Source organism: Dipodomys spectabilis, unplaced genomic scaffold (genome assembly GCF_019054845.1).
Source record: "Dipodomys spectabilis isolate Male_0828 unplaced genomic scaffold, ASM1905484v1 ptg000119l, whole genome shotgun sequence".
Taxonomy (NCBI): Eukaryota; Metazoa; Chordata; class Mammalia; order Rodentia; family Heteromyidae; genus Dipodomys; species Dipodomys spectabilis.
The window spans coordinates 92,859-110,977 of NW_024870796.1; the positions used below are offsets into that span (position 1 = coordinate 92,859).

At 43.9% G+C, this 18,119-nt stretch overlaps 1 protein-coding gene across 1 annotated transcript; it reads right to left on the bottom strand.

Annotated features, from left to right (window-relative positions):
• Nucleotides 1-736: 736 nt before the first annotated feature.
• Nucleotides 737-12,074, bottom strand: LOC122115387 (butyrophilin-like protein 3). The gene is made up of 10 exons (XM_042688829.1): nt 12,006-12,074; nt 11,792-11,867; nt 9,900-10,247; nt 7,676-7,951; nt 5,920-6,033; nt 3,421-3,441; nt 2,965-2,985; nt 2,822-2,848; nt 2,502-2,528; nt 737-1,712 (listed from the first exon to the last, which is right to left on the bottom strand). Exons 1-10 carry the CDS (start codon nt 12,072-12,074, stop codon nt 1,183-1,185), a joined length of 1,509 nt encoding a protein of 502 aa, XP_042544763.1. The 3' UTR covers nt 737-1,182.
• Nucleotides 12,075-18,119: the final 6,045 nt, after the last annotated feature.

The following is an 18,119-nucleotide window of genomic DNA, read 5'->3' on the forward strand; positions in this document are numbered from 1 at the left end:
CCAGTTCCATCAAGGGACATAATTTCATGCTTCGTGATACCTGATTCACACTCCATGGTGTATTTATTACATTTTCTTTTCCCTTGACCAGCTGTTGGCACCTAGGCTGATCCCGCAGCTGGGTTAGTGGGGACAGCGCTGTGATAGGCAGGGCTGTGCAGCCATCTGTCTTCTAGGGTGATTCGGACACTCTTCAGATAACTCAAGAACTAGTCCACAGGTGATTTGGTATTGGGGAAATTAGTTGATGTGAAATAGACAAACAAGGGGGCTGGGAAGGTGGCTCAGTGGTAGAGCGCTTGCCTTGCATGCATGAGGCCATGGGTTCGATTCCTCAGCACCACATAAGCAGAAAAGGCTGGAAGTGGTGCTGTGGCTCAAGTGGTAGGGCGCTAGCCTTGACCTGAAGAGCTGAGGGACAGCGCCCAGGCCCAGAGTTCAGGCCCCACGACCGACAAAAAAAGAAATAGACAAACAAGGATCATGTTGGCCATTCATTTCCTTTTTATTATCTCTCAGTAGCTGTACAAAGGAGATGCAATTCAACCAAGCAGTTATGAATCCACTGTCATCCCTTTCATCAATCTCCACCCCTCTCCCATCCCTCCCAAGCCAACCTTTCCCTCCACATTCATTTTTTAAAAATCTTTTCTGGCTCAGTGGTAGAGTGCTTGCCTCGCATGCATGAGGTCCTGGGTTCCATTCCTCAGCACCACTTCAGCAGAATAAGCCGGAAGTGGCACTGTGGCTCAAGTGGTAGAATGCTCACCTTGAGCTGAAGAGCTGAGGGGTGGCGCCCAGGACCAGTGTTCAGGTTCCACAATCAACAACATCAAAATTTTTTCTGTGTCTCCTGACATAGGAATCATCATCCTTCAACTGACAGATGAGGATCTGAAAACTGTGACTGGCTGAAAGTCTCTTAACTGGATAAACCTTTCACAAACGAAATACATAGCCATCTTCTTCCTTCTTCACCTCAGAGCAGCTGTGAACCCCAACTCCATGTGGCGGAGATGCTGTCTCCTCATCTAGAAGCAATTGCTATTAGCTTCTGTAGGGTTCTCAGGCCAGTAGAAAACATGAAAGGTAATAGCCTCAGTGAGCGAGCGATGGGATTAGCAATAGTGATCACCCCAGGAGAGAAGAATGAGCAAACTTTGGGAAGAAGCCCTGCTTCTCTTAGGACACTGGGCAGATGAAGATGGGATGTTGCCATTCCTTCCAGAACATCTGAAGCTGGATGTAGGGCCTCAGTAAGCCTTGGGACTTAATGTCCAAAGTAAGAATCAGAGACCCATCATTTATATTGAAGAAGGAGATGGCCCCATCCTCCAGATCCAGAAAGATCCCCACTCTCCGAGGGGGGGTTTGGGGGAAGAGATTCACTGTCTGGGGGTTGATTGTGAAATATTGCTTGTTTCCCCATAGGCCAAGGAGCCAGTACCCATTGTCAGGAGACAAAGTCACGTGATTCGCTTTCCTGTCCACGTCGTCCCGGCAGACCCCCAGAAACCAGCGCTTGTTATAGCCCACGTCTACCTCCCAGTAATGCTTCCCTTCCGAGAAACCCTGAGAAGTGACCACGCACTTCCTCGTGAACCTCTTCTCTGAGAACTCCACTGTCTGGGGAACATCCTTGCAGAATACCAATCTTAGATCGCGAATGTAGAGCTCAGGGTGAGCTGATTCCGGGTCCAGGGTCACCTCCACTGCAGCCAGAGTAGAAAGAGAAGGAGCATGCGTCATTGATGTGGCCTGTGACAGTATATTAACTCTTTGCAATACTCTTTGGAATCAGGTGAGTCCCAAAGCCAGAGTCTCCAATGGGCCCTACCCTTCAGATGCTTTTCTATCTTTTGTTTGTTTGTTGGTCAGGAGTCTTGAACTCTGGGCCTGGGTGCTGTCCCTGAGCTCTTCAGCTCAAGGTGAGCACTCTACCACTTGAGTCACAGCGCCCCTTCTGGTTTTCTGGTGGTTCATTGGAGATAAGAGTCTCATGGACTTTCCTGCCTAGACTGGCTCTGAATCACCATCCTCAGAGCTCAGCCTCCTGAGTACCGGCACCTGGCTGTTTTTCTATCTTTAGTGGAGTCCCACAGCTTCATTGATGCCTGGAGTGCCCAGCTGTGACTTCAACCCAAACTTACGTTTGTCTCTTCATTTAATTTCCTATTTGATTTAGGAGGAGAAAGTTCTCCCCTGTCCATCAGCCTCTCGTCTACCAGTTCCTGTCGAATAGACTTCCTTCACCCTTGTCCCTGGCCAGTCAGTATTTCTGTCTATCACCTGGAGTTTTGCCTGTGACCTGCACCCTGGCTGATTCAGGCCCTGCTCTGACCCTTTCTAGACCTTAGTTGAAAGTGTGTCCTGGAGAAGATGAAGACCCCCAGATCCTCATCTTCAGGTTAGACGGGTTCCATCTCTGTCACTGGTTAGCTCTTTCTTTGAATCCCACAGGAAGCTGTCTGCCCTGTGGCCCCCTCAGGCATCTGGTATACCTGCATGTTTCCGGGCCATTCTCCATTCTGAAAACAAGCAGAGAGAGTAGATGGTTCAGCATCTGCCTGGTGACCTGGAGGCCGGGTGAGGGGACAAGACCCAGGGTGTTTGCACATTTGGAGGTGTCGTGGACCCACTAGTGAAGGCCATGGGGAATCTCTACAAAATGCAACTTATCCACATGTGCAGACAGTGAAGGATTGCCATCATACATGTTTGTGTATGCAGGCTCCCACAGGACTCAGGTCAGAAGAGTCCATTAGTCATGAACGTGGAAGAGGAAGGTAAATGGTGCCTGGGGAAGAACATATCTTCTCACCTGCGTGTCCGACTTTCTCTTCTTTGTCTGCAATCAAAACATAGAAAAGGTTCCAACTTCAGAATTGAGGACTAGCAGAACACACACGTGTGTGTATGTGTGTGTGTGTGTGTGTGTATAGAAGGTTCAATATGTACTCTTACCTAAGATTTCCTTAAGCTTTGCTGAAACAACAATAAAAACAGAATATTAAGTAGTAATACAGATTTGGATAACTGTTCAAACATCAGGCTGGGGGTGAGAGGGAAACTGAGGGCAACATCTTGCAGTGATTTCATCATTGTGAATCCACATAGCCCCCAAAGATCTCATGAATCAACACCTCTCTCCCTCTACCTTCTCCCCCCCTCCCCCATCCTGCCTCCCTCCCAAAGATAGATCAACAGGCAAAGTTTACAGAGAATTTTAGCACCTCCTCCACACATGGGAGGCTGGATTCTTTCATCGATGAGTGGGGAAGGGAGTTGCTTTTTATTTGCCTTGGCTGCCCAAGCTTCCTGTCCAGCTTGGTGCCACAGTAGCCTGCAGATGACCCAGGCAGTGGAACAGGGGAGATCTATGAGTGGAGTGAAAGTATCAGAATTTGATGAAGCACTCACCCAATTCTGCCTGCTTCTTCCCTGAAAAGAAAACAGTACTGAGTGGTCTACCAGGGTGTGAAGGATGGAATCAGACCAGATGCCTGCCTCAGGTGGGAGGACTGTGGCTAGACGGGGCTTCTTCGCACTCTACTTTTGTGCTCTGCACCCACTCCCAAACTAGTATCAGTGTCTCTACCTGGGGTAAGACAAGAAATAAGGACCATTCACTCTAAAGAGAGGAACTTATCTATTGTCTATTATCCCAGGGCTTTGGGAATGACGGTTAGGGAGGGAGAAGGTGGCTGGGTATTGGAGGTGGGATGATGGCATTCATTTTCAAGGGAACTGGGTAATCCTCAAGAGGAGAAAATTGCTTCCTGAGTGTAAAAACTTACTGAAGCTGAACTGACTTTTTGTTTGCTTGTTTTTGTTTTGAGACAGGATCACTTCATATAGGTCAGGCATTCCTAGAACTCTTTTATTTATCTATTTATTTATTTATTTTAAATTGTGAATATACCATACAGAGGAGTTACGATTACATGGGCAAGGTAACGAGTACATTTCTTATCAAGCATTGTTGCCTCCTACAGTCCTAGAACTCTTATTCTTTATACTTCATTCTCTCGAGTGCTGGGATTAGAGGCAGGTGAGGCTGAGGCAGGATACATTGAGGATGCATTCCTTCCTGAGAGATGCATTTCTCATCCCAAGAATTAACATTTGTTTGGCAGGATGTATCCCTTCCTGAGAGAAAAATGCTCCTTGCCACCCCTCCCCTCCCAGACAAACAACCAAAATGTTACACAAGAGCTAGAAACTTAGAAAGTGTTAATAACACCAAGAGTGACTGAGAGAGCAAAATGAACTCCTAGGCTTAAGTCAGACCTCTGCCTTACCCTATAAATACCTGTAACAGTGACTCCTCTAAGGCACCCACACTGTTGGAGTGTGTGTTTGCTCTTCTGCTTTTGTCTGCCTGTTGTTTGCTTGCCTGCTTGCTTGCTTACTCAATAAAGCTTTGCCACGTTTTCTAACCACTGTGGCTTGTCCAGAAATTCTTATTCAGCGATTGAGTCAAAGACCCTCAGTGAAGTGGCCATACTTTTTTTTTTTTTAATTTTTTTTGGTCGGTTGTGGGGCCTGAACTCTGGGTCTGGGCACTGTCCCTCAGCTCTTCAGCTCAAGGCTAGCGCTCTACCACTGGAGCTACAGCACCACTTCCGGCTTTTTCTGCTTATGTGGTTTTGAGGAATCGAACCCAGGGCCTGAGGCATGCAAGGCAAGCACTTTACCACTGAGCCACCTTCCCAGCCCAAGGCCCTACTTTTAAAGGGAAACTTCACCAACCTTCACCTGCCTCTGAGTGACACCTCCACACCTGGGACTTATTATTATTTAATCCCCACCCCCGACTTATTTCTTCTACAAAGTTTTCAACTACAGCATAACATTTTCCTAGAATCTTGGTGGTGCTCCTAGACATTTCTAAGAGCACAGTACACATGAAGCACTTCTCTCCCTGATTCTGTCACTGGATGCAGGTGTTGTGAACTTTCCTGAGCAAAAGAGGCCCAGAGACCGAGCCCAAGTCCTGAGTTCAGGACTGGCAAAAAAAAAAGCACGGATTCTTCACTTAAGATCCTTGACTTTAATCACAGAATAAGAATTTCTGGACAAGTCACGATGGTACGAAAACTTGGCAGAGCTTTATTGAGGAAGCAAGCAAGCAGGCAAGCAGACAAGCAGACAGACAAGCAGAAAGAAAGGCACACATTCTAATTCAGTGCTGGTGCTCTGGAGCAGAGACAGAGGGACACACAGCTCCTTGGCTGTTAGGGCTATTTATTAGGTAAAGGCAGGGGCCTGGCTCGACAGTTATGTTTTATCTTTGCTCTAATCACTCCAGGTGTTACGCTTTCTGAGTTTCTGGATGTTTTGGGCATTTCTTCCAGGTAGGAACGCATCCTGCCGTAAAACACATCCTTATCCTTGAGATGAGGAACTCATCTGTCATCTGTTGCTTACATTTTGGGGGAGCATTTCTCTTAGGAAGGCATACATCCTGCCAAATGTTAATTGTTGGGGTGAGAAATGCATCTCTCAAGAAGGGATGCATCCTGTTGTCTTCTTTGAAGCAAAGATAGCTTCAGTGTCCCTAAATACCTTCACCAGACTCATTTTCATCAATTTATCCCTGCCTTATTTTCCCCTAAATGACTTTGGTCCCTTTCTTAAGGGAAATAGATAAATGAATATCTCCTGCATTTGCTGTAAGCTTACTAGACTTCATTTTCCCCTAGTCTTTCCTGCTTCAATTCTTATCCATACATGTGAAATAGAATGAGCTTTGAGAGGGTGTGGCCTTTCCAGGAAGTCATGAGAACTATGGTCGCCATGGCCCAGGTAAGAGCTCCCAGCCCCAGGTGTAGAAGAAAAGGTTCAGGTCGGTACCTGGAAGTATACTGACCCCAGCTCTGTTGAAAGTGTAAACTAGCCATGGGTCCACTTACTTACCCTGGATTTTGGTGAAGGAAGTCATCATTGAAATGATAGCAAAATATATGACACAGCAGAAGGCAATTAGTGAAATAGAAACCGTATGCCAGGGTGAGGGCTGGAAAATCGCCTCTGAAAAACAGTCCCATAGATCCTTTAGTGACTATTGAGCAGGGAAGGGAATTTAAGTTTCTCTTAAGGTATCCCTATGTACTACAGGGGGTGGGGAAATAGGACATTTAACTATAATTTCCTCTTCAGCTTTACCACTTGGAATTTTTGAATAAGACTTGATTCATCTGGATTTGGCTATTTACAGAGAAAGTGAGTTATGGTTATAAGAGGGTCTTAGAGACTGCTTTTGCTAGAAGCCCTGACTCATCGTTACTGGGCTGCAGATGCCGGATGAGCACTGTGAACAGGATAAACCCTTGGCAGCTCTGCTCAGGGCAGAGCGTTGCATGTGTATACTTTGGCTGCCTTGAATTTGGAGTCAGGGTCCTGCTCACCTCTGGCCATAGACACATTCATTATTTAAGGAGTGTTCTTCAAAATGAATAATCCTCCCTTCCTACCAGATGACTCCAAGCTGAGAACGGGATGATGTTGTTGTGATACCATAATAAACAGATTGCTAGCTGCCAGCTCTTACAATGTCCTGTGCCAGACCTCAGGGGTCCTTATTCATTGTCCTAGGCCCCAGAAGAGTGCCCAGTTCTTGATCTAAGTAACTCTAGCTTGCCTCTTTGACTTGTTTTGTGAGTAATTCGTCTCTGCCTTCTCCCTGCATTTCAGGAACAAAATGTCTGATTGATGAACACCTTGTGACAAGAATTTAAACTACCCCTAACTAGACTGTGGCTAGGGAACACGGTTGAATGATACCAATTCCTTCACAATTTCTGAAAACCACTGTATGTGTTTATACCCCGTGAAAAGCTGTATTTAATGTCTGCTTTAATTTTTTTTTTTGAAATTAAGCTATCCATCCCCTCTCAAGCAGAAGGCACTTTATGCCACTGATAAGGTTTTTCATGACCAATCTTGAGACAATAATCAGATTATAGCCTGACCAAGATCACCTGCTATGTAAGCCCCTACCCTTGCCTTTGTTTCTTCCCTATGTCTCCAAGCTCTTGTCAGGCTTTAGGGTAGGGTTCCCCATCTCCTCTCAGCTCTGGTCATCCCTTTACAAAATGCTCCAGGCCTGGGAATGTGGGTTAGTGGCAGAGTGCTTGCCTAGCAGGCATGAAGCCCTGGGTTTGATTCCTCAGCACCACATAAACAGAAATAGTCAGAAGCGGCACTGTTATTCAACTGGTAGAGTGCTAGCCTTGAGGAAAAGAAGCTCAGGGACAGTACCCAGGCCCTGAGTTCAAGCCCCAGGACTGACAAAAAAGAGCCCCAAATATTAAGCTTAATTTGTTATTCCAATGGTGTATCTTATTGCTAATTTGCCTACTTATTTAATCAGTTTTAGAATCACATACATTAGTTCTTAAATTTCTATCAATGTTTACTTTATACATTTAATATATGCTATAATAAAAGGCTATACTTTAAGTGGTAGTTTTTTTTCCTGGTGAGTTAACTTTTTCTTCTTTGTGAAATAACTGTTCCTACCAGTTCTTTTTCTTTCTTAAAAATCTTTTTTTCCTAGACACTAATATCTGTAACCTCCCTTGATTAACTAATGTGTCTTTTTCTAATCATTTCCTACTTTTTTGGTAGACAGCTAGTCTCTTCCCTGTATCTTCCTCCTGCCCCAACTCACCTCTTATCCACACGGTGGATTCTAACTCTTCGCTCAGGCCAGGGTGCTGAACTGAGCATGATATACTCCCAGAACTCTTTTGAATGGTGAGGGAGGTCTCCACATCAAACAGGTCATGTTTGCTTTTCTTGGTCTTGGATTCAGATGGAAAGGGAGGCCCCTGTGGACTTTTCCAATTGACTATGGGCTGAGGGAACCATCCCGAGGTGTGGCAGGTCAGCTGGATGTCTTCACCAACGAATTCCAGCATGGAAATGAGAGGAGAGCTACCCACTTCTGGGGAGAAAACACAATGAAATGAATAACAGAATCTCTTTGAAGGATGCATTTGCTTGCGACACTGGAAGCAACTAGAAAACACATGTTTTTTATGAAAATGGTAACTGTAGAAGCATAACTAAGTTAGCACACAGCCTGGGCCTTTCATTATTTGGAAGAAGAAGACATATGCCAGGAAGAGGGGGTACACGTAGACTATCATGGAGCAGATAACCTCAGTATGATTACTTTTAATTGTCCATATCCTCCTGCCAAAGAGAATTTACCTTTCCTATGCTTTTTTTGGTGTGTGTGTGGGTGGGGGGAGTTGAACTCTGGGCCTAGGCTCTGTCCCTCAGCTCTTCAGCTCAAGGCGAGTGCTCTACCACTGGAGCCACAGTGCCACTTCTGGTTTTCTGGTGGTTTATTGGAGATAGGAGCCTCACAGACTTTTCCTGTCCAGGCTGGCTTTGAACTGTGATCCTCACATCTCAGCCTCCTGAGTAGCTAGGATTACAGGGGTGAGCCACCGGTGCCTGGTGCCTGGCCCCTTTGCTTTTTCTAACATTCCTTTTGTGCTCTAGATGGGTCCAAGGGTCTAATAAATACTTTTTGAGTGGATAAATGAAGCAATGATAATGCAAGTTCTAACAAAGGGATTGATATACAATAGATTCCCTACCTGAGCTATATAACAAGACTCTGTCTCATAACACACACACATACACACACAAGATTTTAAAAAGTATTATGAGCAGGGTGCTGGTGGCTCATGCCTGTAATCTTACCTACTTAGGAGGCTGAGATCTGAAAATCCAAATTCAAAGCCTGCCCATACAGCAAAGCCCATGAAATTCATCTCCAATTAATTTACCAAGAAAGCCAAAGTGTAGCTGTGGCTCAAGTGGTAGAGCTCTAGCCTCGAGCACAAAAGCTCAGGGACAGCACTCAGGCCCTGAGTTCAAACCCCAGGACCAGCACAAAAAGAAAAGTATTATGAGCAGCTGTATACCCATACATTTGGACAAGGACTAATCCTGGCTGAACAGGAATCAGACAATCTGTCTATTAGCAGATGAATGTATTTTAAAAATGGTATGTATAGATAGACATAGATATATGAATATTATTCAACCTTAAAAATAAAGGAGGTAGATATCTTCTACAACTTGGACAAATCCTGAAAACATTATGAAATAATGAGTGAAACAAGCCAAAAACAAAGGAGCAAAAATGTGATTCTATCGATAGGAGGTAACTAGAAGAGTCCAATTTCTAGGGCCTGGATGTGAAATAGTTGTTGCTGGACTCGAGGAAAGGATACAGGAATGAGAAATGTTCTGAGGCTGGGAAGGTGGCTCAGTGGTAGAGCGCTTGCCTTGCATGTCTGAGGCCCTGGGTTCGATTCCTCAGCACCACATAAGCAAAAAGAAAAAAAAAGCACTTAGAATGATGAAAATGGTTATAGTTTTCCCTCAAATGGTGTGACACACACACATGTACAATAAAATCTATTCTGCTTTTAAAAGTATCTACTTAGGATATTGGGGAGATGGACAGATGATAACAAACAAGCTCAGAAGATTCTGGGATCATCAGCCATTCAGGACATAAAATGTACACTGATGGAGAACAGGTTAGTGATTTCCAGAGCCTGGGAATGGTGGTGAGAGAGAAGGGTGGGTGTGGGAGAGAGAGAGAGAGAGAGAGAGAGAGAGAGAGAGAGAGAGAGATTTGGGGCTGATGAGGCTGATGAGGCAGTTCAATATTTCAATATACACAAGAGATTTTTCTTATAAACTTGATGATGGTCACAAGAATCTACACATACTATAAAATGAGTACACCAAGTCAGAATGAACTGTCAGTTTAGATGACTCAAAATACCCTCATTCACTAAACAGTCAAGAACAGGATGGTTGCAATTAGACAATACACAGTAAATCAGAGGAAACAAGAAACTGACCTGTCACCTGCAGCTCCCAGATGGTTTCCTGGCTGTGAGTCTGGGAGTTGAACCAGCACCCGTACAGGCCAGTGTCTGAGGGGATCACTTTGGCCAGCTTCAGGGTGGCATGTCCTTTGGCAAGGGAATCCTTCACAAACGTGGTTCTCCCCTGATATTCTGGCATCGTAGCTTGTTGATCTTTCCCGTCTCTGTAGAGATGGACCACCACATCGAACTGATTCTTGAAGAACCTCACTTCCATGTGCTCTGCACTTGTCTCGGAGGAGAGGATGCAGGAGAACTCTACATCCTGCCCTCTGGAGGCTGAAAGGAACCTTTCTGGCCCCATCAACCGCCTCTGGGCTGCTGGAGGGGGTGGGGGGGAATAAGGGCAGATAACTAACTTGAGTAAAATCCATTTGGTGTGTCTTACTCAGGGCTGGAATGAGGAGTTGGTGGACAAGGGTGGAAGATTTTCATGATGGTCTTACTAAATCAAGTGACTCGTGCCTCTGTAACCTCTTACACCTGATAGAACACCTCTGTGCCTGTCATTCTCAGTTTGCACCAACATCCTTAGAGGTGTGTACAGATGCTCCCCAACTTGTAAAATAAACTCTTGGGAGTTAAAAATATCATGGGTTGAGCCAGGTGCCGGTGGCTCACGCCTGTGATCCTATCTAATCAGGAGGCTGAGATCTGAGGATCGCGTTCAAAGCCAGCCCAGGCAGGAAAGTCCCTGAGACTCTTATCTCCAATAAACCACTCAGAAAACTAGAAGTGGTGCTGTAGCTCAAGTGTAGCTCTTCAGCCTTGAGCTGAAGAGCTGAGGGGCAGCGCCCAGGCCCAGAGTTCAAACCCCACGACCGACAAAAAAATCATGATTTGGACAAATATAGAATATATTAGAAACAGGCATTTTTAGACATGATGTAATTGTGAAAGCACAACACAGTATCTGACAATGCCAGCAAGAAAAGGATCAGTTATTCCCCACTGGCCCCCACCCTTGGTGACAGAATAGATGACTGGAGCAGGGGCTTGCTGTCAGTGTGGAGTTCTGCTCCAATGATGCCATGTACCAATGAATTCCTCACTTAAAAGTCTATACCCCGGGCCTGGGAAGTTGGCTCAGTGGTAGAGTGCTTGCCTCACATGCATGAGACCCTGCGTTCGATTCCTCAGCACCACATAAGCAGAAAAAGCCAGAAGTGGTGCTGTGGCTCAAGTGGTAGAGTGCCAGCCTTGAGCTGAAGAGCTGAGGGACAGTGCCCAGGCCCAGAGTTCAGCCCCCACAACGGACCAAAAAAAAAATCTATACCCTAACTCCTCTCCCCTTAGATTTCATACCCTAGATGTTTCCAACGCAGCATGTTCAAAGATAGACACATAATCTTTACTCCCTGCATGTCTGACATGCACCCAAGTCAGACATGGGTATTCAACTGAAATGCTCCATAACACATTGGGAATCAACAATTAATTCCCTAGGACATCCTGGGTATGTACTCTGTCCACCACCACTGCCTCTCTCCAGCTCCTTGATTCCTATTATTTTGAGGACAATGCAATAGCTCTTTCAAGTATATGTTAATTGTATAAAGCATTTTCCTTATGTCCTTTCTATACAGCCATAAAGTGTATCTGGATCAAACACACACCCTATTACTCTTCCTTATTCCCTCTTCTCCCACTGGAATAGTTTTAATGGTGTCTCAGTCTCACGCACTGTTCTCTATTTCTATAATCCTGGTGTTCAGTAATTACCAGGCAGGGGCTTGAAGAAAACAGGAGAATACAAAAGAGGACAAAGAAAATACACCATTTCACAGTTTAGCAGTCACTGTAGCTAAACAATTTAACCCACTGATCAACAAGGAGATAGAAAACAGTCCAACCTGTAAGCTTACCTGACCCCAGGTTAAGTAAACTGAGAACCAAAATGAGCGTGAGGGCCATGGATATATCCTTCAGATCAAGCTCATACTGTAGAGACAGATGACAGCCAGGATGGGTGGATTGTATAATTGAATAGAACAGACCAGCTGTCCCGAGCGCAGAAGATATGGAAAGACTCCATATACGCTGATGGTAAGCTGTGTAGTTCTTCTTCGTCTCACTCACATTGTCATGGCTGTGTGTGTCGAGGGTATCAGACTCTGAACTTTGAATCACTGCATTATGGCAGGCCATAATCGTCTATCTCAAAGTAAGGTACAATAAAAGATAGAAAGGGAATGGATCAGGGTGAGGGGACTTTATCCCAGGGCTTAGACTCTGATTAACTGACATCACACTGAGTTAAGCCTTCAAGTAATTCTTTTAGCTGTGGATTGAATGCTACAGATTTGGGGGATGGATGATGATGATGATGATGATGATGATGATGATGATGTTGATGCTCTGGAGAGCAACGGAGAAGTTCCACTGATTTTATTGCTCTTTATCTTTATTGAATATTTTCAATTCACCTTTAATAATATTTTTGTGATTTGAGTGTTTTTGTTCTATTTCTCACCGTCCTGTTAGCTGCACTTTTTCTCCTCTTTTTTTTCCTAATCACTACATGTGAGGCATGATTCTTTCAATATTCAACCTGCAACCATATCTTTTGCTTCCTGTTATCTTCCCCTATCAGCCTTTTCCTTCTCTCCACAAACAGAATAGCTCTTTTGTTTATTTTTTCTGTCTCTATTCCCCCATCCACCATTCTTTGTTATGTATACTTTGACAGACAATTAGATCACCATGCTAGTTTTTTTTGTCTATTTTTTTTTCCAATCTCTTTTTCCTTCTTTCTCAATTCATCATTAACCTTCTTTCTCAATTCATCATTTCTACCTATGTCAATTTACTTTCTTTCTTTCTTTTTTTTTTGCCAGTTCTAGCTTGAACTCTGGACCTGGGCACTGTCTCTGAGCTTCTTTTGCTCAAGGCTAGCACTCTACCACTTGAGCCACAGCGCCACCTCTGGCTTTTTTCTGTTTATGTGGTACTGAGGAATCAAATTCAGGGCTTCATGCATGGTAGGCAAGCACTCTATCCCTAAGCCACATTCTCAGCCCTCATTCTAACTTTCCTATTACCCCCTTCTCTTATCCTCAGCCACCACCCCTTCTAGACTTATAACAAGATACCTCTGGTAATATTTATTAGCATTATTCTTCTTTATCTCTGTTTCATTACCACAGTTATTTACTAAGTTTCCCCTAGATAACTAAGTATCATCTTTCCTCCATTATTCTTCTTAAGATACTGGAGAAATAACCATGATTTGTCATTGTTAGGGGTTAATGTGATCTCATGGAGGATGCATATCATCTATGCAACTGAAATTTTCTCAGTGGAATTGAGGATTGGATACAACTTAAACAGTGAGTGAAAGGTTAATTAGTGAATCATACACACCCCCTTCTAATTACAAAAAATTCACCACAACCCAGCCACTACCAAATCTTACCTAAACGTTGTGAAATCTTGAACTAAAAAAAGGCAGATTAAGCCCCCAACCCAAACCTCATCATGAGTTACATAAATCCAAACGAGAAAACATTAGCAATGTGACAAAAACAAGGCCATATGACTCATCCAAAAGCCAACAACTAAATAAAGAGATAATAAAGGAAACTAAGTGAAAATGAAGTAGATGGAATTTCACAGCGAACTCAAAAGGACAGTATCAAAAATAATGAAAGAAGTTAAAACAGATATAAAAGCACTTGCATGAAATAAAAGTTCAAACACATAAACAGCTGACTAAACCCCAAAGAATACGATCAGTGGCTGAACAAAATAAGAATCAAATCAGGGCAGTGTAGCAAGAAAGAAATCATTTAAGGAAACCACCACAACCTAGACAAATAACATATAAAACACTATAATTCCACATATACCTACAGCAGTCCAGGCTGAATGAGTAATTTCTTAAATGTTTACTTTCACTGGCTGTGAGGAGGCCTTGCTGTAAAGTGGGCCAGTGTTAGCGAAGGTCACGAGAGGTAAGGATTTCCAGTATCAACCAGAATGAGATAATGAGACCACTCCTTGTGGTTTCAGTGGAGACCACATGAGAGCAATTAATGAAGCCAGGATGGTAATCATAAGCATTCACCTAATGGCTAAACAAGTCTGACTCCCTAACAGTAGTAGCAAAAAGTTATTTTCTTCTTTGGGTAGCAAGGGAGGTAGGGTGGGGCAGTTGGAGTCTCTGAGACAGCAGTCTACAAACCTTCTGAGATCCCACAAATTAGGAAAGGCCTGTGGGCTTTTATTAGACTTGAAGTGATATGTCCTGGGCTCCCTGTAGTAGCTGACACAGGAGTAATTGCTGTGACAAAGTCTAAGGGTGTGTTCTTCTCTGAACCCTACCTTTGCTCAGCTCCTTTGAAACTTTCAATTTTGAAATGTTCACATATATACAAAATAAAATGTAATGAACTCATATGTATCCAGCATCAACTTCAAAAATTGTCAACTTCTGGCTGTTCCCTGTCATATTAATTTCCACTTATTTTCCTCTAGCCCCCCCACATAATTTTGGAACAGATCTGAGACATTGTCTCATCCATGAATATTTCATGAATAACCACAATGTACTAATTTCTTTAAGATATTTATACTGTTCACTTTGTATCATCAGATATGGTTGATTTTTCTCATTTTCTTCATTATCTGAACAGACAATGTATTAAGGGTTTAATTGCCATTCAGGCTTATTTGCTGATCGCTTCCATCAAGTGTATTTTTCTTGCAATTTTTGCATTGAAGAAATGGAGCCAAATTTCTGGTAGTTTTCTACATGTTTCATTATTTGGAGAATAACTTATTACTGGCTATTTTGGCTGTCTGCAGCCCTTGGATAGTTACAGAGCACCTCGACCCCTTAACTCTGCATCTGCTTTTCTGCTCTCTAAGACAATATTTGACCCAGCCTAAAGATTCACTATCTAGTCCTCTAGTCCTGTTCCTTCTCTATCTAGCAAAATAGAAAAAGATTACAAACTCCCCTCAGGAAAATTCAATATCTACAGGAGTATGATCACAGTAACAATAGTCAATATTCCTTTCCCGCTCTGTGGCTTAGTCCTTAAAAGCAGCAGATGACAAAGCTCTACAGGTTCACTCCCTTCTCCCTTCCCGCTCAGAGCTCAACAGCGCCACCTGCCACGCAGATTTTGCACAGTGGAGGGAAGCTTCAAGTGAAAGGAAATTACTCATCCACACTACAGGACAAGCAATGAAGAGCAGAGCAACATTCCTGGAAAACTGAGAGGGTGAATTTCCTTACTACAGATGATCGCTGAATTAAGCAACCATAGAAACATTTGACTTGTAAAATTTGAGGAAAAAAACCAATCTGCTAAATCCAGTTCCCAGAGAAGCTCTTTATTTTATGGTTGGAGACCTCCTAAATACACATAATCCTTCTTGAGAGGAGTTTAGCAATATGACTCAACTTAGGTTTTGTTATGTTTAATTCATAAAGAAAGTGTGTGCTCTCTTGGTTCACAATGCATGGCATATAAGAAGGCAATGTACCTCCCCCTCCAAAAAGGAATCTCCATACTCCTGTCTCAGCCACTCAAGTGCTGAGATTACAAGTATAGACCACAGCGTCCAGCAGTACAGTGATGTCTTCACCTAAGATACATCTCAAAGACTTTTCCATGCACTTAATTTGGAGACTGTAAGCTTCACCCAAGGAGAGGCCACATGGTTCAGGCAGAAAAGGGTTTATTGCCCGGGGGAGGGGAGAGCAAACTGCCAGCCTGCAGTCTGAGGTGCAAGGGTGTGGCGTGCAGGCATGTAAGGGGAGGGAGCGAGTGATGGAGACTGATTATATAGGGAGAGGGTGGAGAGGAGGTGTGGCCACAGCAATGATCTCAGAGCCCGGGAGACTCTCCCACTGCCCTGAGGTGCTACAGGTACCTGGGTTAAAATGCTGGGCTGGGGATTCTAGGGAAGGGGAACAAGCAAAGGGGCTATTTTTCCCAAGTGGACCTAACAGAGACCAGGTCTCACTAGCTGCCGGGGATAGCCTCGAAACTCCTGGGCTCAAGCGATCTTCCTCCTGTTTCAGCCTCAAGTAGCTGGGACTTCAGACTTGTATCACAAAAATCTTGCTCATTCTTTTTCTCCTCCTCCTCCTCCTTCTCCTCCTCCTCCTCCTCGTCCTCGTCCTCCTCCTCTCCCTCTTTCTCCTCCTCCTCCTCCTCTTCTTCCTCCTCCTCTCCCTGTTCTTCACCCTCTTGGAACATAGTGTGTGAATGGGTTGAATTGTGTTGTGTTCTTCTCAAAACGCATACATCGAAATCCTAACCCAAATACCTCAGAATGTAACGTTATTTGGAAATAGGGACATTTCAATTTGCTAAGTCAAGATCATACTTGAGTAGCTTAGTCAAGGTGACTGGTTTCTTCGTAAAAGGTAGAGAAAGGCACATGCATACTAACACAGGGAGATTGTGACAATGAAGGAAAAGACTGAGGCTAGATGTACACAAGTCAGAGAATGCAGGAGATTTCCATCATACCCCCAGAAACTCAGCAGGAAGAATGGAATGGATTCTCTTTCACAGCCTTTGGGAGAAACCAACCCTGCTGACTCCTTGATCTCTGATTCCAAGTCTCCAAAAATATAAAACAACACCTGCCACTTGTTTAAGCCATCTAGTTTTATGGTACTTTATTATGACAGGCCTGACAAGCTAAGACATGTGATGTGCAATAATTGAATCAATTCCTTAACTCACTAATCTTGTGCTTTAAAAATACTGCAGTCAGCCACCTTTTCATACACCTTTTCACAAGTGGGTAATAGAGCTTTCTGTCACTGTGACACATACCTGAGATAAATGAACTGAAAGGAAAGGAAAGGTTTGTTCTGGCCTATGGCTTCAGAGGTTTCAGTCCATGATTGGCTGGTCCTGTTCTGTACCCGTGGCAGCATGGTAGTACATCATGGTGGGAGCATGCGGTGGAGTAAAGTTTGTTACACAGCAGAGAGACAAGAAGGGGTTGAGGATCCAATATTCCCTTTGAGGCCAAGCCCCCAATGACCTAACTTCCTTTCACTAAGCCCCACCCCCTAATGGCTCTGTCACCTCTCAGTAGTGCTGGGAATTGGTGACGGAGTCTTCAACACATGAGGCTTTGGAGTATATTTCAGAATCGAGCTATAGCAGTGTGGGTGCACCCACATGATGAATTTTCTAGAACAGAATTGTTATGGTAAAGGATACATGCATGTCGATACATTCTGAGGAGTTATCTCTGAGAGTCACCACTGCCATCGCATATTATCCAACCTTTGCATCTCTGTGATTCTGATGCAAGAATCTTGGTATTTCTGTGTAGTTTGGGTTTTGCATCTTTTATTAGGAGTCATTTGCATATACTTCTCTGTTAACCCATCTTCCCAAGGAGTTATATTCCTCTTGGAATAGCTTGTTGTGTGGGTCAGGGAAATGCTCCCTTTATGATATAAGAAGCAAATATTCTTTTTCTCAGGTAGCCACTTAAGTTTTGAGATTTCCTTATGGTAGTTTTGCCATACACAAACGTATTTTAGGTGTTTGAATAGGGTATTCTTTAGTTTTATAATTTCTGGATGTTGTGCTGTAATGAGACAAAAAATGATCAAAGAAAAGAGATATGATCAGAGAAATTTCCCTGATATTTTTATAGGTAGGATAGCAGCAGTGATGGTGTGTGTGTGTGTGTGTGTGTGTGTGTGTGTGTGTGTGCGTGTGCATGCATGCGTGCATGTGTGTGCATTTATTTGAAACAGGGTTATATCGGGGTTTATCACATTGCTCAGCTAGCTTCTAATCTCTGGATGCAGGCAGCCTCACCCTTCTAAGTGACTGGGACTACAGACACACACCAGTGTTCCTGACTCTTGCATGCATTTTACATTTCTTTGTTGTTGTTGGTTGTGGGGCTTGAACTCAGGACCTGAGCACTGTCCCTGAGCTCTTTTTGCTTAAAGTTACTACTCTACCACGTTAAGCCACAGTTCCACCTCTGGTTTTCTGGTGGTTAACTGGAGATAAGGGTCCAATGGACTTTCTTGCCTGGGCTGGCTTTGAACTACAAACCTCGATCTCAGCCTCCTGAGTGGCGAGGATTACAGGCATGAGCCATCAGAGCTGGGTGATATTTGTCTTATACATCTGGCTTATCCTGGTGTAAGAACTAGATGCAATTCCAGCTTTATTTTCTGGCTGCTTCCCAGTC